Source organism: Physeter macrocephalus, chromosome 12, assembly GCF_002837175.3.
Source record: "Physeter macrocephalus isolate SW-GA chromosome 12, ASM283717v5, whole genome shotgun sequence".
Classification (NCBI taxonomy): domain Eukaryota; kingdom Metazoa; phylum Chordata; class Mammalia; order Artiodactyla; family Physeteridae; genus Physeter; species Physeter macrocephalus.
Window position 1 is genome coordinate 43,998,287 of NC_041225.1, and position 22,491 is coordinate 44,020,777.

Sequence of the window (22,491 nt, forward strand, 5' to 3'; positions counted from 1 at the left end):
CTACATTGAAAACCCATTGTTTAGTGTAGCCACCTTCATTAATGATCTTAGCTAGATCTTCTAGATAACTTGCTATAGCTTCTACATCAGCACTTGCTGCTTCATCTTGCATTTCCATGTTATGGAGATGGCTTCTTCCTTAGAACTTAGACCTCAGGAACCAACCTCTGCTGGCTTCAGTCTTTTCTTCTGCAGCTTCCTCACCTCTCTCAGCCTTCACAGAACTGAAGAGAGTTAGGGTCTTGCTCTGGATTAGGCTTTGGCTCAAGGGAGTGTTGTGGCTGGTTTGTTCTTCTATCCAGAGCACTAAAACTTTCTCCATATCAGCAATAAGACTCTTTTGCTTTCTCTTCATTCTTGTGTTTACTGAAGTAGCACTTTTAATTTCCTTCAAGAACTTTTCCTTTGCATTTACAACTTGGCAAACTGGTGCAAGAGGCCTAGCTTCTGGCCTATCTTGGCTTTTGACATGCCTTCCTCACTAAAGCTAATCATTTCCAGCTCTTGATTTAAAGTGAGAAATATGTGACTCTTCCTTTCACTTGAACACTTAGAGGTCATTGTAGGGTTATTAATTGGCCTGATTTCAATATTGTTGTATCTCAGAAAATAGGGCGCCCAAGGAGAGGGGGAGAGAGATGGGGGAATGGCCAGTCAGTGGAGCAGTCAGAACACACATATTTATTAAGTTTGCCATATCATATGGGCGCAGTTCGTGGTCCCCCAAAACAATTACAATAGTAATATCACAGATCACTGATCACAGATCACCACAACAAATATAATGATAATGAAAAAGTTTGAAATATTGTGAGAATTACCAAAATGGGGCCCAGACACATGAAATGAGCAAATGCTGTTGGAAAAAAATGGTGCTGACAGACTTGCTTGATTCAGGGTTGCCACAAACTTTCTTTTCCTTTTCTTTTTTTTTTTTTTTTTTTTTTTTTTTGGCCACACCATGGCTTGTGGGATCTTAGTTCCCGAACCAGCGATTGAACTCGGGATCTCGGCAGTGAAAGCACAGAGTCCTAACCACTGGACTTCCAGGGAATTGCCGCCACAAACTTTCAATTTGTTAAAAAAAAAATTCAATATCTGCACAGCACAATCAATAAAGTGAAGTGCAATAAAGCAAGGTGTGCCTATATACAACAATTTGGAAACAGAATAGCTCTGAAAGGATACACAACAGAGATGACAGTGGTTGTCTGAGGGATGGGAAAGTGGATGATATACAGAGGGAAACTTACTTTCCATGGTACAATTTTTTTCATACCTTTGTAATTTTATAATATGTACACTTTTAGCTACTCTGAAATAAACTTTAAAATATTTTAAGTAACATCCAACTCTTGCTTCTTACAGAGGAGTTTATATCAGACCACCCTTTAGCCAAGAACAACTATAAAAGCCGGATAAAACACAAAAGAACAGCTAGCTGAAGGCAATAGGAAACAACCAAGACAGCTAGGACTTCAGGGCACAAACTCTCTGAGGGAAGAGAGACACATTTAAGTGAGCCCAACACACTCTGCCACTGTTTCCCTTGAGACCAGGGTTGAGAGTCTGAACAGAGAGCAATGGCTAGAGCTTCCGAGGGGCTGGAGAAACAATAACTGGTGAACAAGGATTCCAATGCAGAGTAGAGGGGTGAGATCCTGGACAGAAGAGAACCATAGAAAAGTAAGCCTGACTTCCTCTACAACTACTCCCCTTGAGGCATTTGCCAATCCCTAAGCTGTATGGGGCAAGAGACCGAAAATCCAAGCAGAAAGTGACAGACAGGAGGCTAAAAATGAAAGGATAGTTTTGGCAGTCTCTTAATGCTGAGGAATTCAGGGTCCCTCAAGAGGAGGACACCCTTTCAGTCAAGACCCCTGAAGGGATATTTCCTAAGAGCAGGCACAGAACAGAAACAGACCAGCTCACTGAACCCAGCTTTAAGTCTTCTCACCCCCACATGGGATCAATCTGAGCTAACCCTACTATAACCATCTGCTGCAAGAAAAGTAATCTTGTCTGGAGAGACACAACATCATTCAGGGCTGCTATTATTTTCCATACACAATATCCAGTGTTAATTAAAAGTCCAGGATGCCATAAAACAGGACCAAAAGTCAAGAGAGAAAAGCAGACCCATAAGTATTCCGATACCATGGTTGTCAAAGACTTCAAAGTAAATGTTTAATATGGTTCTAAAAATAGATGACAAAACGGAGAACTTAACCAGAGCACTCAAATCTATTTTTAAAAATCAAATGGAAAAATTTTTTAAATAAAATAAAATAAAATGGAAATTCTAGAACTGAAAAAAGTACAATACTGAAGTTAAGGATTCAAGAGATGAGCTCAACCACGGAGTTGACAAAGCAGAAGAGAGGATTAGTAAACTGAAAGTTAGGTCAGTAAAAATATTCAGTCTGAAGCACAGAAAGAAAAAAAGGAAGATCCAGACATTTATGGAACATGGTAGAAATGTCTAATAAAGATATCTAGAGTCATAGAAGGAAAGGACAGAATGAGGGAGAAGCTACGAAAAGATACTGGCTAAAAATTTTCATCAAGCCATCAATGCAAGAAGCTCTTTGAGTACAAAACAGGGTAACTTCAAAAGAAAACTCCTAGGCAAAACTAAAACCAAAGACAAAAAAAAAAAAATGTAAAAGCAACCAGAGGAAAATAATATGCATTAGTTTAAAAAGAGCAACAGTATTATTGTACAACATGGGGAATATAGCCAATACTTTATAATAACTATAAATGGAGTATAATCTTTAAAAATTGTGAATCACTATATTGTACATCTGTAACTTATATAATATTATACAGCAACTATACTTCAAAAAATAAATAACAAAAGGAGCAACACTATATCCTACAGCTGGAAGCCCGAGGATAAGAGAAAGACACCTTCAAAGGGCAGAAAGTAAAAATCCAGAAACCTTAAATTCTATATCTGATAAAAAATGACTTTCAAAATTGAAATCAAAATAAACACACTTCTAGCAATTAGAAATGGAGAGAATTTAGTGCCAACAGACCAACTTGAAAAGCAATATTAAAAGGAATTCCTCAAGAAGACGGAAGCACAGCAATGAAGAAGAAATGGAGTGTAACTGAGAGGGTAAAATATGGGCAAACGTAGGTAATGAATATTAACTGTAGAAGACTATAATATAACTTTATGAGACTGTTTTGTGGGGCTTAAAACATATGTTGAATTACATTACATTACAATCGAATTACATAATTACATAAAGTACATTACAATCGAATCACAATGCTGCACATGTGAAACTAACAAAATATTGTAAATCATCTATACCCCAATATTTTAAAAACCTGAAATAAATAAATAATACAATAAAATATATTACAGTGGCCAGAAAGTATTGGGGAGGGGGACTTAAGTGTTGTGAGGTCTTTGCATTGTGACCAAAGAGGCAAAAAATAATTTGGGGTAGATGCAAATGAATCCTAATTGACACTTATTGACCTTATTTCATTTTTGAAAGACATTTTGATACATTTTGTAGAATATACATTATTCTTAAGTGCATCAAAACCAATCACATGCTAGGTCAAAAATCAAGTTTAACAAATTTCAAAGGGCTAAAATCATACAGAGCATATTCTCTGACTGCAGTCAAATGAAATTAAAGATCAATAATAAGAAGATAACTTTTAAACATTCCCCAGATATTTGGAAATTAGTGTACTCCTAAATATCTCATGGATCAAAGGCATCTCAATGGATTTAGAAAATATAAATTTTAGAATTTAGAAAACGGAACTAAATGACAACAGGAATACGACATATCAAAACTTGCGGGATAGGGCTTCCCTGGTGGCGCAGTGGTTGAGAGTCCGCCTGCTGATGCAGGGGACACGGGTTCGTGACCCGGTCCGGGAAGATCCCACATGCCGCGGAGCAGCTGGGCCCGTGAGCCATGGCCGCTGAGCCTGTGCGTCCGGAGCCTGTGCTCCTCAACGGGAGAGGCCACAACAGTGAGAGGCCCGCGTACCGCCGAAAACAAAACAAAACAAAACAAAACAAAAAAAAACTTGCGGGATAAAGCTAAAGCACTGTAATGAGGGAAATCTATAGCATAAGTACATGTTTCAGAAAAGAAATGCTGGAAATTACCTATGTCAGTTCCATTTCAAGAAGGTAAAAAAGAACACTAAATTAATCCCAAAGAAAGGAAATACAAAGTTAGAAGCATAAATTAATGAATTATAGAAATGCAAAAAGAACCAAAAACGTGTTTCACTGAAAAGGCTAAAACATTAATAAACCTTAGTAAGACAAATTAAGAAAAAATTTAAAAACAGAAGGCACAAATTACCAATATCAGTAATGAAAAAAGGAACACAAATCCCATACACAATGACACAAAAAAAGAAAATATAATGAACATTATGTCAAAAATTTGAAAACTTAGATGAAATGGACAAGTTCTTGAAAAAAACAAAAACTTTCCAAAACTCATGCAAAAAGAAATGCAGAACATGATATCTTTAGATGAAACAACCTTCTCATAAAGAAAACTCCAGACCCAATAGGGCTCCACTAGTGAATTCTTCTAAACGTTAAAGGAATAACCTAAATCTTCCTTAAACTTTTCCAGGGATTAGAAAGAGGGAACATTTCTCCAATTAAAAAGTCTGGCATAACCATGATACCCAAACCTGTCAAGGACACGGAAAGAAAGTTAAAATGGCAAGGAGCTCTCATGTCCATAGTCACAAAATTCCTAAGGAAAATATAGCAAATTGAAACTCACAGGTGGCAGAATTCCAGCCCTCCTGATGGTGATAATGCTTTTCTCACTCTCAAAGGAACTGACACAGATTCTCCCATGTTACCACCAAATTTATTATCATCTACTATTTACACATAGGGAAACTGAGGCCCAAAGAGGAGAAGGAACTAGCCCAAGGTCACATTCAGGCTTGAGTCCACTTGATGGACATTTACAGCCACCTGCTGTAGCCCAGCAAGGCCTGGGGATGCGGTCTGTGCCCCTCCTCCCCCTGCACCTCCCTTCTGCCTCCCTGGACCCCTCACTCCTGGGCTAGTGTCTGAGCAGGTAACGCACAGGAGCAGCAGCATGGCCTGGGCAGGCTGCCAGTGCCCCGTGGCTGCTCCATGCTGTCCAGGAGGCCTGGAGCACACAGGGGTGGTTCTCTCGGCCAGACCCCAGGCTCCCCGCACTGATCCTGCCCAAAGGGGCATTACAAAGTGGGCCTTGTGGCCTATGTACCTCAGCCTGACCATTACTGTTTCCAGCTTTACTGGTTACAAAGCACTTCTGTGTTTCCCATCTGGCCCTCAGCAAGATGAGTATCAACATCTCTACTTTGGAGTATCAATACCCCCACTTCGCAGATGAGGGAAGTGAGGCTCTATGGGGTGGATAACTTGTCTACATCATCCACCCAGAGACTAACAGATCCAGGGTGAGACTCAGGGCCTTCCTCACCACACCAGGAGGCTCCCACCAAGCACTACTGAACGTAATTGAAGATGTCCTGGATTATACATTATGAGACAGACAAGATGAACACAGATGGGTATGCTGAAAACTGCACAGACTATATAAAAAAGAACTCCCCAGTCTAGCTCAGTGGTGACACATGCATTTTTTTAAATGTAGAGAACCCAGAGGGCTGCCTCCACATTCTGAGAGATCAAATGCAAACAAGAACCAAGACAGTATAAAAAGCAGAAATTAAAGAATGGCTTTGAAGGAACTCAATAAAGCCAGTAAAGCTTTACTGAGGATTCTTTAAATATGTTCAAGCCGCAGCAGCTCCTCGGTAACCACAGGATACAGGGCCGAGGAGAAGGGGACGAGTATGACGGGCCCTTTGTCACAACAGAGGTAGGAAGGTTCCCCTTCTAAAGCCTGTCTTCTGAAAGAGATGAGTCCGAGGCCGAGCCCAGGAGCTTCTGGTAAACAGAGAAAGAACCTCCCAGGACAGACAAAGCTAGGACACATCAGCTAAATGACTCAGGGTGTGCCTTCAAATAGCACTGTCTAGAGAACAGGAGGCCCACCAGTGGGGCCCCCCGAAACTAAGGCCCCACCCACCTGGGTCACAGGGTCTATGAAAACAGCAATTTCAGTGAACCCACTGAACCCAGAGCAAAGAGCACCACCTGAACACAAAATGACATGGTTCCCAGAGCAGAGAAATCATATGTTTTCAACCTATTGAGTTTGTTTGTTCAGGGCAAGTCAACCTATGGATAACAGGAAATTGGTGGATGTAATTTCTGAAATCCTTCAAAAAGCATGTGAGATGAATCCAGACCAAAAACTATTTAAAAGACTGACTCACACGAGAGCGGGGAGTCTCTGCAGTGGATCAGGCTGGAGTAAAGCCAGTAAACAAAGAGAGGGGACAGCAGGCAGGCACTTCTCTTGATGGAAAAATGTAAACAGTGGGCTCCCCAGGGGTTGGGCTCAGTTTTAGGTCTTCACAAATGACTTAGCAGGAGAAGGCAGTTGGGGAGATTGCCCTGAGCCTGTGGGAGGAGGGGTGAGGGGCTGACAGACTTCACACATAAGGGTCCCCGAGGCCAGGGGATGGCTCTCCCACCCGCACCCCACCCCACCGCAGGGAGAGGAGCCCTGAGAACAAAGTCGGTAAGCGATCTGCCCAGGGGGGTGTGGCAGAGGGTGCGGGGAGAGGAATAACACAGTGATGCCTCCAGAGAAAAAGAATGCACGTGGAGCCCTGGGGTACCCACAGCAACTGGGTTCACGCCCTTCCGACAGGCCCCAAACCCAGGCTCCAGGCCGGCACTGCCCCAAGGCCGCCCCCAAAGAGCCTCACCTGCTGCTGGCTCTGCTCCTCCAGGTTCATCTTCACCTCCAGCGACTGGCGGGCCTCCAGGAAGGCCTTGCGGTGCTTGCGGTCCGCCATGTGGTAGGACATGATGCCCACAACGATGGCGCACAGGTACAGGAAGACATTGGCCAGGATCTGTATCCAGAGGAGGAAGAGAGGAAGGGACAATGGTCAAGGCATGTCTTCAGGAGAAGGATGGAGGTGGTGGGCAAGTGGTGACCAAAATCCAACTGCAAGGTGCCCACTGTCCAGGGAGGTCCACAGCAAAGCTTCTGACCCCGAGGGGGTATTCAGATCCCTGAAGTAGACCATGCCCCGTCACCACGGATGAGTGAGGGGACTGCTGTTCTCCCTTCCACCTTTTCATGGTAGGGAAGCTGGCCCATCCTGCCTACCTGTGAAGCCTGAGCAGTCCTGCTACTCATCTATTCACTCACTCACTTGTTCAACCACCACTTACTGCACCCTTACTTCGTAGGCGCATTTAGGTACTGTGCTGATTAGCTGGGGAGGGAAGTGAACCAAGCCCAGATCTACGGGCCAGGGGTGTATAATCCTAACAGCTGCAGATCATATGGAATGTCACAGGAGACCAGAAGAGGTCCTGGGCTGATTTAGTTGTCACGATGCTGCTTAACATGTGTGCCGCAGGCTACAGGCTTCTGGGATTCACATGCATCCCCTGAGCCAACCCCAGCCGCCAGCAGGTGAGAGGGTGGCCAGTACCAACATCCAGGTCTCATGAAGAACTGAAGCTACAGGAAGGGGAAGAGGCAGGTGGGATCTGACGTCTGTCCGGTGAGCTCAGTGCATTGGCACCAAGGGCTTCTTTGGGCATCAAGAACCTGCTCCCCCACCCCTGGCACCCTGCAGGCTGGCCTAGGTGTCCTTGGTCCCCAGCCCGCTCCCACAGGCCGCCAGAGGTAACCTTGGCTATGGACCTGACATTCAAACCACACCTGATTTCCTGGCACTGTCTGCTGCCGGCTCCGATCCTTGACCTGACTGGGCCCCATTTGGGACTGGACCAGGTTCTAATTCCTCCCACTTCTCCAAGACCACTGGCCATGAAGCTTCTCCAACAAGGCCTGTTTCCAGGTCTGGTGCCTCCCACTCCCCTGAGGCTTTCCCACACTCCCTGCCTTGATTCCCTGAGGTCCTGCCAGAGGTGGACAGACCCCTCCTCCCAAGGGTGTGGTTTCTGGAGCAGAAGCTGGAAGTTGAGAGGCAGCAAGGGAGACAGAAGTTCTTAGTTTCTGACCCTAGGGGAAGAAAAGATTGGCCCAGCGGAACATAATAAATTCTGGGGTAGGTGAAAAATGCAGGGAAGTCAATTTTAGATGTTGAAACAAGATCGTTTAATAGACAATAAGGCAAGTCAATTCTAACATTAATTTCCTGGGTACTCTTGGTTATGCTGTATCCCTCTGACTGTTTTTAATGTTTCATCAGGGCTGCCGGTTGAAACTAACCAGGAGGACCTACCACCCCCGGCAGAAGCTTCCGGAAGAGTCTGTACCTGGGCACCAGTCTAAGCCCAGGGGGCACTCCACAAAGGCCCGCTGAGCAATGAATTGATTAGTAGGTGAGGCGTGTCTTGGTGCTGGTCATCAAATCACTGGGTGAAGATTTCACAGCTGCTTAGATGGCTGGTTCTAGCAACTAACAACCAGCTGTGTTCTTGGGCCTGGGCAGCCTGATCGCCTACACCGCCTGCAGGGCAAGCAGGGCATTTCAAAGTCCGGTAGGACGGCTCCTGCACCTTCTTCTGGACCATGACAACCCATTCCCATCGGAGTGGTCAGTATGAGTATGTTCTCAGGCCACTTACTAAACATCTGATGATTGGAAAAGCTGCCAATTTATCATTTATGTTCAGTGAGTCAAAGCAAATCACACAGATCACTGGGTCTCAAAGCCAGTCTAGCCTGAGGTCCAGGAACCTCCACCTCCTGTGGGGTCCGTGTGGCCTTAGAAACCTGCCCAACTCCAAGTTCATGGTGCAGGAAGCTGGTCAAGGTCAGGCTGCACCCCGTGCATCCTCACCAAGCAGTGGCACTCCACCGAAGCCCATGCGGGGTCCAGATACAGCAGCCACCAGGCCAAGGGTCTCCGGGCTGACAGGGCTTGGGGTCCTGGAGGGCGAGGGAGGAGCCACACGTCTGGACCCCACACCTGCCAGTGTCAGCAACTGAACCAGGGGCTCCAGACAAGGCAGGCTGACCTGGGGCCACAGGCCTGTCTCTGCCCTGGCCACAACCAGCCTGGGCTGTCACACGGCTGGGGACAGAGCTCCTCACTCAGGGGTCTTCCTGACCACCTCACGAGGATGCATGAGGGGGGCTCTGTAAAATGTACAGTGCTGCGCTTGTACAGTGCTGAGCTGCTGTCATTACCCATAGGGCGTCCACCTAAGAAAACCAAACCTGCAGACAGGCTGTCAGAGAGCAACTCCAGTGGAAAAGTTTCAAACCAAAGATTATAATACAAAAAATAAGAGGATTCAGGGACTCCCCTGGTGGCACAGCGGTTAAGAATCCACCTGCCAATGTGCGGGACACGGGTTTGAGCCCTGGTCCAGGAAGATCCCACATGCCATGGAGCAACTAAGCCTGTGCGCCACAACTACCGAGCCTGTGCTCTAGAGCCCGCGAGCCAGAACTACTGAGCCCGCGCACCTAGAGCCCGTGCTCCACAAGAGAAGCCACCGCAATGAGAAGCCCGCGCACCACCACGAAGAGTAGCCCCCCCTTGCTGCAACTAGAGAAAGCCCCCGCGCAGCAACGAAGACCCAACGCAGCCAAAAATAAATAAATAAAAATAAATAAATTAATTAAATTTTTTATAAAAAAGGATTCAGGTTGGGTTCATGCCTGGGGAATGTCTAGGCAGGACAGCATTCCTTTCATTGAAGTGCACATTTTAAAATAAAATCTACTTCTGCACTCACTTGTAGGTACAGATGATCTAGAAAGTAAATTTAAGAGAAGTGCTGGACTCCGGTACTGCCCCTCGCTAGCCGGGTGGCTGCCAGGTCAAATAACCTCCCTGAGCTCACTTCATCACCTATGAGCGAGGGAGGGACTGACTCATCTGGAAGACCCCTTGGTCCTGACACTGGTCCTCATCAGACCTCACTTCTGAGGGCAAAGGTTGGGACTGGAGATGACCTGGTCCCAAGAGGCCAGGGGAAGGAGAGCAGGTCAGTTCCAAGTTGGCCAGAGTGCCACGCTGCCTCCCGGGCCCTGGGCATCCCCGGACCCAGAGGCCTCATCCCCTTCCTGACCTGCACTCTCGGCTGCAGGGATGCGGAGGGAAACGGCCACATCTGGACCACGCGCTGCAGAGTCAGGTGGGTCCTGCAGGTGCCATCCATGCCAGGGAACTCCCTCTCGCCTTCCAGTGAGCACATCTGTTTCCAGACAATTCTCCCGATAGTCCCAGGTCTTGAGTCTCCTGGAGCTCCCCCAAGTCTTTAAACTTGCCTCAACTGAAGAAAGGGCCCTCAGGGCGCTGCTGCTCTGGCCCACCCGACCTCTCTCTCCAGGGCTACGAGGCCCACAAGGAGTGCGGCAACCCCCCGGTGCCAGGCAGAGGCGGGGCGAGAGGCTCAGCCTCCAAGTCCAGGGCACAAATCCACTAAGCCAAGGAGACCTCCAGCCGAGGAAGCAGGGGTTCACTCTGGGGAGGAGGGGTGGGGAGGGAGCAGGAGCTGCTCTGCAACACGGGCCCCTGGGGTGATGGGGGCCCAGAGGTGCCCAGCTGACCGGCGGGGCGGGTGAGGGTGTGGACAGCAGTTCCCACGTGCAGCCAGGGCCGGGAGCCCCTGATCCTGGTGACCCTGATGTGCAGCCAGGGCCGGGAGCCCCTGATCCTGGCCTGTTTCCTCGCCCGTAACATCCTCTCACATCACAACCTTACGTTCTAGACACGGTCACACACTTCACCCACCTCATCTCATTTAATCTTCACAAGGCAGGTGATGTTATTCCAATTTTACAGGAGAAGGAATTGAGATTAAACAAGGGCTCAAAACTAGAGGATTAGGTTTCTTCCTGCACTCATCTCTTTATTATTCTCTGGTGCAAAACCCCACCCTACAAGCACCCCTCAGCTAACTTACATATTTATAACCCCACCTTTCCCCAGAAAGGCTGATATTTTTTAAAACTAAAATTAAAATTTCCACCAAAATACCAGCCCTAAAGCACTTATTGTGAGCTGCTTGCATTTTTAATCTGAAACAAAGTACATCTACAGATTTCCACAACTTCCATACACATGGGTGGTCATTAGCTCTAGGCTCAGAAATCCCTAAATTATGCCTGTAAGTGTGTCTCACTTAGCACAAGGGATGTGCTCCTCCTAACACGCTTGGAAAAAATGAGTTGTGCTCCTTCGGCAGTGAGCCCCGAACAGCGCCAGCACTGAGGAATCGACGGTGACCAGGACGCCACCGCGGAGCCCGGGAGCCCAGCGCTGCCGGAGAAGGTCCAGGTCAGGCCACGAGGATGGGTTAAGTGGGGCAGCTGTCATGTCTCTAACACATTCATTAGTACGGCCTCTCGCTACAGTTTAAGAGCTGCAGACCCAGGAAAATCTTTGGCCACCAGGAAAGGTTGAACCCTGGAGAGAATCCGAAATGTGTCTCTCACGTGACTATCACAAATGGGCTCCTCCCAGCTGAGTCTTGACCTCTGCAGGCCTGGGATGAATTTTCTGGGGCTCCCACCCCGGTGAGGGGCGAAAGGCTTCCTTGTCAGAACTCGTCTCTTCTCCCTCCAGGACTGCCTTCCCTGCACCCACTGCTGCGCAAATACCCCCCAACCCTCAACACTCCAGCCACAGCCGGCCCACCTGGCAGCCCCTCTTCCTGCTCAGCCTCCCATCTCCTCCCTTCCTCCCTCTCCATCCCTTCCCCATCCTCCTCACACACGTCGGTCCCCTCTCTAGCACACAGGGCACCTGCTAAGGCAGGCACTGCTGTCCTCCTCACCCCTGTGTCCCCAGAGCCCAGCCCAGGCCTCATCCAGCACCCGGTGCTCAGGAACCCAGAGCTGCCGGGCTGGACGGACCAGGTAAGGGAACCACATCACAGACTCACCCCTCACCTGACCCCTTCAGCCTCTGGCCAGCAGACAAGAAGCCAGCATAAAGCCCACCTCTGGCCCCCACCATCTCCCCGGGACCCGCCTTCTAATTAATAATACCCCATCTGCTGCACCCCACCCTAAGAGCAGAGAGGAATGGGGCTCGGTCAGTCCCCCAGGACGGAGCAGACCCCCAGGACAGCAGGTGGGGGACAGTCCAGGAAATATCCAGAGTATAAGGCAGAGCATACAAAGCGGTGAGAGAAGGGTGGGGATGGGTGGCGGGGTCTCATTCATTCAGGAAGAGGTTAGATGGCTTCACACACGCGCCAGAGAGAGATGGGGTCTTGGAAACATGACGACGGGGCTCTGATACCACGGCCAGTGAACAAGCGGGGCCCGAAGGCTTCTGCCCTCTCTAGCCGTCCAAATGACGTATTTGGAGAGCTCCAGCTCCACTTTCCAGTTCTGAAAGGGAGCAGGAGCCCCGATGCACAGACCCTCACTCGTGGCTCTTCCGAGCGGTCCGGGGCCAGTGACGGCAGCACCTCGACCTGGCCGTCCACACTAGACAGGCGATGCCCCCCACATCTCCAAGGCTGAGAAGCCCTGCTCTGGGGTGCCGTCGAGGTTACCTCTTCGTGTCCCAGCGGCCTCCTTTAGGCTGGGCAGTAGTCTTATTTCAAACAAATTGTTTTTTCTTTTAAACACAAGGTTTTAAAAATAATGAATAAAATGAATGCATCTCCCAAGTGGGTAAACATTCAGCCTAAAGCTTCATCTAACCCATGGCAGCTGGATAATGTGTTTATAATACACCCCAGCTCAGAAATGCAACCGTGAGAAAATTCCTTTACAAGATCCTTCCTCTTGGAATCTGATGAGTCACAATGTCCCACACATGTTCTAACAGCCCCACAGGGACAGGGACTGCTCTTAATGGGGCTTTAAAATGGAAGTAACCCCATCAGAGGCAGGCTGGTGGCTCAAATGCCTAGGCTGACCTCTCCCTATAAACTCATTCCGGCCTGCAGATTCCAGAACATTCCCAAAGAGGGGAGAAGAGACCGAGGGAGAGACAGCAGCTCTGGGGTGTCAGTGTCCATGTCAGCTGCCCTCGGAGACCTTGTGATGCTCTGCTGCTGGGGGAAGCCCCCTGTTCATTATAGCTAACTTAGATGTTTTCGAAAAAAACTCTCCAAGGAGCTGCAGGGTAGGAAGGGGCGGGGAGAAGGCACCTCTGAAGGCAACCAGCCTCCCCAACCTAAGGAAGACTGGCCGGAGCCTGCGGTGGCAGCCACAAAGTGCCCGTGGGGTCCCCACCTGTGGAGCCATGCTCCCTGCAGACACTTGGAGGGGCCTACTAGTGGGTGAACGCATGGCAAAGAGGTTGGGCCACGCCGTCACAGAGACCTCTCACACCACCAGCAGGCTGTGTGACCTGGAGCAAGTCACTTAATCTCTCTGAGACTTGGCTTCCTCATCCTCACCGTAACCCTGAAGGCTGTTTCACTAAGATTAAAAGAGAGATTCTAGGCAACACCACCTAACAGAGGGCTTGGCGTAAAATATGTTCTAAATGACTTTTTTTCCGTTTCTTCCAGAAAGAAGAAAGAAAATTGGGACCTCATAATAATACTTTAATGAAGTTTTACAAGAGACTTCACATTCATTATCTTATTTGTTTGTCACAACAGCAAAGTTTTCTTATTCTCATTTTGTAGAAGAGACTTGAAGCACAGAGAAATTAGGTTATGAGCCCACAGTCTCCCAGCAGTGCTGAAACTGGAACCCAGATCTCCTTCCTCTTTTTTTCCCCCTACATACACAGAATTTAAATTTCAAGACATTAAAAAAGCTCTGTCCCAGCCCAGAGGTCTGAATATCAGAAGCCAGCCTGACCAGGCACATGTGGCCTGGGGGCAGATCCACCACTGCTTTCTTGGCCAGCAAGCACACCACCCAAACATGAGTCCAGGGCCCCCTTCCCTATGTTACTGTCTCCTTAGCTGAGTTGTGATGAGGGTCGGCAGAGGCTGGGCGAAGACCTAGCTGCTGGAGGTCCCCAGGGAGCACAGAACCCAGTGAGGACCTGGAGCATCTCTGTGGGTTGGGAGGTCCGTAGACAGGGGGGTGACGCTCCCGTGCTGCCCCAGAGCAAACTCCAGCATCTCTCTGCCAAGAGGTGACTGGAGTCTCCAGTAAATACAACCCTGCTTGACACAATGCAAGGTTCAAGCCTTGGGGCACTGTGACATGCCCTTCCAAGCCAGACATTTGTCAAGTTTCCACCACGTGCCTCAAAAGGACTTCCAGAAGCTTCCTACTTGTTTAATAGCTGGGACATGCCTCTGCTAAAAGATATGCAATGTTCACCCTCTTCCAAAACAAAGATGACTTCCAGATAGGCATCCACCCATCTCGACATGTGACACAAGGTCCCTCATGACCAGCTAGGTGGCCAGAACAGCTTCCCAGGTTGTGTACTGCACACCCCTAGGGGCACCACTCCAGACTCAGACACGATGGCTCCCCCAGAGATGTGGAACAGGGAAGCCCTGACCATTGGGCTCCAGTGTCACTCTTATGTCTTATATCTGCCTGCTGCCTACCAGGCTCCCCTCACTCCAGCCACACTGGGCACCTCTCCAATCCTCTAACAAGATGTGCTATTTCAGGGCTCTACAGCTCTAACCAGAACATCCTGCCCCTGCTGCCCACAGGCCCCCGCCCCGGCCAATGGAGGGCTACACATTGTAATGACGCCTTGATTTAACCAGGTCAAGCACAAGCACGCAGCACACACACCTGGCCCTTAATATCCCTCAGGAACCGTTAGTTGTTGTTACTACCTCAAGATTATCTCCAACACCCCTCCCTGATTCCCCAGACGGAACCATCCAACCAACCATCCGTCCATCCATCTATTCATTCACAGATTTACTGAATGCCCACCCTGTGCCAGGTTGGTACTTGGTATTTAGCAGTGAATGAGGCAGAAAAAGTCCCTGCTATCATGGAGCTGATGATCTGGTAACAACAGACAAATAAGAAATAAGTAATTCAACAATCAGAGTACCAAAATTCAGCAGACAATAAAAATGATGAAGTGACTGGGTGGCTGCTTTAGACTGAGTGAGGGAGACTGCTGGCCCCATTTCTTCACTCCCCTGTAAAGTACTGTTCAGCCACGGCTTTGCCACAGCCTCAGGGAGAGTGACGTGCTCCTCCCTCCTGCTGACTCGGACTGTGTGATTTGCTTTGGCCAAACGGACGTCAGTGCAGATGACATAAGCAGATTTTTGAAATACACTTGCTTTCCCATTTGTGCTTTTGCTGTCACCATGAGAAAAACAGGCACCAAAAGTTCAAAGGTCCGGCAGAATGAGAGGCTCATGGAGCAGAACTAAACTCAAGCTGCAGCTTGTAGCCAAACCCAGCTGAGCCCAGCCTAGGTCAGGCACACCTCAGGAAACCCACACACGTGTGAGCGAGAAATATGTGGCTGTGAGCCACTGAGTTCTGAGCTGTTTGTTACAACGCATTAGGTGAAAACAGCTGACTATGGTTAGGTGGTTAGGACTGGTCTCCGTGAAGCAGTGTCACTTAAACTAGAATATGAATAACAAAAAAGTCCCAGTCACAGGAAAAATCAGGAGAAAGAGCCTTCTGGATGGAGAATATACTGGTGCAAAGGCCCTCTTTCCCATGAGACACTCACCCACCTCCTGATGCATCTGCATGTATCGCCCCGACAAGGAGGCAAGGAGCACCTGAGGTCAGGGTGTGTCTTTTACATTTGCAGCCGCAGGGCCTGGCACAGCTACTGGCACAGAGCAAAAAAGTTAGCTGCACGAATGACTATAGTAGAAAGAAGCTGAAAGAACAGTCCATTCTTCACTGAGGTGTCCCCTTTAATAAGAGAGGCAAAATCCAGCTACAGAAAGGCTGAGCAGCAGTTCTTAACTGGGGTGGGGGGTGATCTGGGCCCCCTGAGGAACATTTGGCGGTGTCTCTGGGGACATTTTTGATTGTCACGACTAAGGGGGAGGATGCTCCTGGCATCTACTGGGTGGAGGCCAGGGATACTGCGGAACACCCTACGATGCACAGGGCAGCCCCCACAATGAGGAGTTGTCCGGCCCCAAATGTCAATAGATCTGAGGTCGAGAAACCCTGGCCCAGGCAATGCCTTCTTCCTTTTCGATTCCCGAGTCTTCACTTGAAACTTTCTTAAGCTTTTGGATTGAAGAACAAGGAACTCTGAGGACAAACACAGCATAAGAAGATTTATTTTTATATCAATCATAGACCTCATGGGCTAAGAGGAAAACACTACTGATACTTGTTGAACATAAGGACACAGTAGCTCGATAAATGCACCCACGATGGAAGGCAGCCCCAAATCACAGGGGTAGAGATGATTAAGCCCAGAGAAGACCACCTGGTCTGTCTCCCTGGAGGGGCAGCTGCAGGAATGAACATCTCACAGTTGGCATTTGATACTGACCAAGGAATTATTCGCTTGAAGTCTGTGGACCAGGTTAGGGGGAGTCAGTGAACCCCTAAAATTAGGGGCAAAGTGTTTCACCCTTTTCTGGGGAGCGAAGTTCATTGCTTTCACCAGATTCTCCAAAAGGTCTGTTAGCCCAGATGATTAAGAACCACAAAACGAATCAAAAGCTCCCCATTTCCTCTTGTGGCTTCTTGGCAGAAACAGAAAACATCAGGTCACAGCGCTTTGTGTCTTTTCTTACACATGTGACCCCATTAGACACCTTGGTCTTTTTCTGCAGGCCAAATAACTCCCCTTCTACTTAAAGGAATCTATTTTAAAATGTTTAATCACGTTTGGCTTCAGATTTTTTTTTTTTTCACTCCTGAGTTCTCGCTGAGTGGTGGACCCCATGTTGGGTCCAGGAAAGTAAAAAAGAACCTCAAGAGCTCAAATCTACTAGGGGTAAAGAAGCTACAGAAGGGACTTCCCTGGTGGTCCTGCGGTTAAGCCTCCGTGCTCCCAATGCAGGGGGCCCAGGTTTGATCCCTGGTCAGGGAACTAGATCCCGCACACTGCAACTAAGAACCCGCATGCCACAACTAAAGATCCTGCACGCTGCAGTGAAGATCCCACATGTGGCAGGCAGCTAAGACCCGGCCTAGCCAAATAATCAATCAACCAGTATAAAAAAAAAGAAGCTACAGGAAAGGGAGGAAGCATAGATTGATTCTGAGGTAGAGGAGGACAGGTCGGCAAAGGTGTTATTTTCTACTGTACAGCAAAGTTATTCAGTTATACATATATATACTCTTTTTAATATTCTTTTCCATTATAGTTTATCATAGGATATTGAATATAGTTCCCTGTGCTATACAGTAGGCCCCACGAGGGAGTAAAACGGGCTGGACACACTCAATTGTGGGTTTTCACAAATATTGACAACACGGAGCTTTTACATACATATTAATATATGGATGCTGGATGGTAAAAGCAATTTAAACCAATTTCTCACTGAGGACCACTGTTAAATAAAGGAAAGGCAAGAAGTAATAAACTATACGCTTATGCGAGTTACCAGAACAACGAAAGGGTTCCACGCCGCCTGCTCTGGTCTTCTCACCTCTAACTGCCTTTGAGTGAACTTGAAAACAAATGTACCACAGCCCAGAGGAACATATAATCTGGAGACAGAAGAAGAGTTCTAGAATCCCAGCAGTATGATCATCACACAAACTTAGCAAAATGAGAAAGGGATCCCCAATCTCACAAGCACCACGGAAGCCCCTACAAATACGCTACAGAGCAAACTCGGGATTCCGAGGACTTCGTACCTCTCAATTCAAGATGACTCATATCTTGAGAGTAAAACTTTTTGCAGACTCTCAGCTGCAGAAACCAGCGTCACAGCTTTCTCCTTGGGGATTCAATTGCCTCTCTTCTCTTCCTGAGTGCTTCTGAGGGATTACTCAGTATCCCTCATCCCCGCAGCCTCTGAGCCTGCCTGGAGACATCTGGGATGTGGTTTTTTAGTCACTGGTTCTGACCTGACCCTTGAGTGCTTATTCCTTAGTTGCTATTTCTCTAGTTTCTGATCCAAGTGTGTTGGCACCCAAAGGGTAAATGATTAAGACTCAGGAATCTAAATGTCTCACTCCCCCAGGTGATTCTCTTTTATTCATTGTTCTAGGTGTTGTAGTAAATAGCAAGACAAAGCCAAGATCTTCCAACCTTCCTGGTTCTTTAAACCAAACTATAAACATATGCGATCACTTTACGTTATCTCCCTATGCCTACTGCCCATTTTTCTTCCATCCGTTTTTTTTCTCTTTCCTTTTCTAACAATCTTCTGATCCTTGGTGCACCCTCACCCAGAGTTACTGCACTTCCTTACCGTCTTTCCCTATCTGACCAGCATCTCTTCCATACGTTCAAAGCCACATCCACTGAGATGTTTTCCATCTGTTCACCCTGTTTCATGTGTCCTACATTTAATTCAGTTCCCTGGTTTTCAATTCAGATCTGAAGTCATTTTCCAAGTTTCCTTCTGACTGTCCCAACCCTGTCTCCCACTCCCCCCAACCTCCCTGCTCTTGGTAGAGCTAGTACACACTCACATCAGAGACTCCACAGCCCAGTCCTCTCCATGTACCGTCTTGGTCACATGACAAACAAAAACTTTCAAATTCCACAATCTGAGCCAAAAGCCCTGGCAAACTATCACCACTCCTAAATTTCTCCAGCCTCAAGGGTCTTGAATTAGCGCCACCTGAGTGTGTTCCTCTCCCCCTCGCTCAGTGGCTCCCAACCCTGCAGCACCTGAGAATCACCTGGGGGCCATGCCCGGGCAGCATCCCAAAACAGTGAAACCTGAGGCCCAGGCATGGCACCGTTAAAAACCTCCCAGGTGACTATACATGTGTAGCCCATGGCCAGTGGGAACACCCAGGTCTGTCCCAGTCTCCCCAGCCGTCCCCGAGCTGAAGGTCCCATTTCTGCCAGCCGAGGGCTGGGACCAGAGCTCACCCGACTGTGCACCTCAGATAATTAGCACCCAGGCTCGAGTACGTCTGAAGCAACCCTTTGTTGACTGACTGTTCTCCCTGTCACTGGTGCTCCTTTCTGCACCTCCAGTGGGTCATCCATTCCAGCTGGTCTTTCTGGGTCTTCCTCATCGTCCTCCTCTTGCCATCACCTGGCCCAAACCCTCACCTCCCACAAGGCTGGGCACAGACTCATTTCCCTGGCCGCTCTCTGGTCCTGCTAACCCACCCCCTGGTATCAGGTTAATCTTCCAAACTTACCTTTTTGCAAGTTCCACCGCCCGCTCAAAACACCTCAAGAGCTGACAATTTTCCGAAAGGTAAAAGTTCAAAATCCTCATTCAGGCACTCGAGGTCCTACATACTCTGGCCCCTGTGACCTTCTCTAAATATCGCCCCCAGTCCCCTGGTGTAAACCATCTGCTTTAGCCAAGGTGATGTCCCCAACGCTGTCACCCAGCAGGCACTCGTGACCTCAGCACATGTTGCAGCCCACACTCCGAGGGCCCTCAAGCTTTTCCACTGAAGTACGTGGAGAGGAAGCTTCACCTCTTCCCTTGCTGGGGCACGTGGCTTTTGCATTCTATTCCATAAAAATCCATGTTTGTATTACTGTTTTTTTTTTTTTTTGGTCGCGCCGTGTGGCATGTGGGATCTCAGTTCCCCGACCAGGGATCAAACCCGCACACCCGGCAGCGGAAGCTCGGAGTCCTAACCACTGGACTGCCAAGGAAGTCCCAGTGCTACTATTTTTTTTGTTTTGTTTTGTTTTGTTTTTTGCAGTACAGAGGCCTCTCACTGTTGTGGCGCACAGACTCCGGATGCGCAGGCTCAGCGGCCATGGCTCACGGGCCCAGCCGCTCCGCGGCACGTGGGATCTTCCCAGACCGGGGCACGAACCCGTGTCCCCTGCATCGGCAGGCGGACTCTCAACCACTGCACCACCAGGGAACCCCCTGTATTACTATTTTTAAACGTCTTAAAATGTTTGCCTTTGAGTAAAACACAAGTGTCTGTTCTATTACATGCTCCGCTAGGGTGGGGACAAGATCTGTTCCAATCACCACTGTGTAACCAGCACCGGACAAACACCTGGCACAGAGGAGGTGCCCAGTGACCACTGGGCAAAGGAATGAATAGTGGAGGAGGGAGGGAGAGAATGAAGGAAGAGAGGGAGAAAAGGAGAAAGGTGAGGAGAGAAGGGGAGAGGGAACGCAGATGTCAACAGCGATGCCACAGTTACCCGAGGCCTCAAGCACACCGCAGGCAAGCACACCCTGCATCCTCCAACGTGAGAAGCACCCGCCTGAACTGGCCCCCGACTGTATCCCCCACCACCTTCAGCCTTTCCCTCAAGATCTAGCTAAACCCTGCCTTCTCCGCAAAGCCTTCCCGGAGGGCCCCGCCCCTGAGCTATGACACTCTTCTCCTGTTTCTCCTCTAGTTTCTCAATGAGGAAATAAGTGCAAGATAAGTCATTAAGAGAAAAAAAAAAAAAAAAAAGTTTAAATACACAGCCACACTCTGCTCTCATTTGCAGAGTAGAAATGAAACAGGGCAGCAGCAGAAACACCAAAACATCAACAGTGATTATCATGTAAGGGAGGGAGATTTAGGACGATTTCTGTTTTCTTCTTTTTGCCTCATCATCTTTCTGCAGCTAATCTCTCTGTAGAGACAAGAAAGACAAGGGGCACCATCTGAAGTTTCTACTGTTCCTTCCACTCGCTTGGAACACCCTGACCGCCAGCAGACCTGGGGACCCTTAACATCTTTTTTTTTTTTTAATTATTTATTTATTTTGGCTGCGTTGGGTCTTCGTTGCTGCGTGCGGGCTTTCTCTAGTTGCAGCGAGCGGGGGCTACTCTTCGTTGCGGAGCGCAGGCTTCTCATTGCGGTGGCTTCTCTTGTTGCGGATCACGGGTTCTAGGCGGCGGGCTTCAGTAGCTGTGGCGTGCCGGCTTCAGTAGTTGTGGCTTGTGGGCTCCAGAGCGCAGGCTCAGTAGTTGTGGCGCACGGGCTTGGTTGCTCTGCAGCATGTGGGATCTTCCCAGACCAGGACTCGAACCCGTGTCCCCTGCATTGGCAGGCAGATTCTTAACCACTGCACCACCAGGGAAGCCCCCGGGGACCCTTAGAAACAGAGACTCCTCTTCACGGAAACTCCCTCCTTGCACTCAGAGGCCCTCAGTAAACACCCCGTGGTGGGCAGTCCCACCCCAGAGCCACTGAGAACCTCCCCTGGGCACCTGTTTCTATGGGACACACCTCGCCTCCTGCCAGACTTCTCAAAGGGCCAGCTGGGAAGATAAACCTTCCGACAGCCTTCAGACAAGATCCGGGCGCAGCACCTGAGGGCCTCGCCCTCTGCCCTCCCACTCTGCTCAGTGAAGGGCGGGAATTCAGAACCACAGGCTCACAGCCACCAGGAGTGAAGGGAGACGCCCCCACCCCAAGCTGCCCAGCCAATCGTCTGTCACTCATCGTTCAGTGCCAACACGTGCAAAGGAGGCACCCTCTCATAAACTGGAGCTGATTCGGGCTATCCCCACAGAATCACCATCTCCTCCCGCTAATGAGCCTTCCCTGGGGAAAGGCAGGGGCAAGGTGGCTGCAGTCAGTCGCGATGGTTCCACAGAGTAATCGCTGCTGGCATAGAGGGCCTCTCGCCATCGCCCTCGAGGTCCCTTACAAACAATGCACACGGCTCACTTGGTCTAAGTTCTCCTTTGGACCTGGTTTTCTTCCTCTTCCCTCAAATGCTTTGTCCACCCGCGAGTGCCACCCCCTGTCCTTTCCCTCAGAGACTGGCCACCAGCTGGCAGAGATTTTCTCACCCTGGGAACACACATAACCCAGGTTTCCAAAAGAGCTCTAAAACCTTCCCCTGGCTTCCAGAGAAGTTACCGACTTTAAAAATATTTCCCTTTGGTTTTTGCCTAATTTTCCCACTTATCAGCCTTACACTTTTTTTTTTTTTTTTTGCGGTACGCGGGCCTCTCACTGTTGTGGCCTCTCCGTTGTGGAGCACAGGCTCCGAACGCGCAGGCCCAGCGGCCACGGCTCACGGGCCCAGCCGCTCCGCGGCATGTGGGATCTTCCCGGACCGGGGCACGAACCCGTGTCCCCTGCATAGGCAGGCAGACTCTCAACCACTGCGCCACCAGGGAAGCCCCGGCCTTACACTTTTGACACATTAAGAGACCAGATCTTCTCCCCACCTGAGTGGAGGACTGAGGCCCATCATCAGCATCGCCAGTGATCTGCCCACAAGGGCATCCAAGTCTCTCCCAGCTCACGGCCGGCACCCCACTTCCTGTGGCATCCTTCCTCTATGGGCCCCCAAGGACCATCTGTCCCTACCCCTCCCAAATACATTCATTCACACACACACACACACACACACACACACACACACACACACACACACACACACACACACACACACACACACACACCCCATCTCTCAGTAAGGTAAACACTCGGGGACAGTAAAACA

The 22,491-nt window shown here is 49.0% G+C and overlaps 1 protein-coding gene across 4 annotated transcripts in view; it reads right to left on the reverse strand.

Moving 5' to 3' along the window:
• ADCY3 (adenylate cyclase 3) overlaps window positions 1-22,491 on the reverse strand; it is a 92,032-nt gene that overhangs the window by 43,884 nt on the left and 25,657 nt on the right. For all 4 annotated transcript variants that reach the window (XM_055089070.1, XM_028496975.2, XM_055089069.1 and 1 more), the window contains exon 3: window positions 6,850-6,999. In XM_055089070.1, coding sequence (XP_054945045.1) covers window positions 6,850-6,999 — 150 coding nt within the window. The remainder of the gene's footprint in view (window positions 1-6,849; window positions 7,000-22,491) is intronic.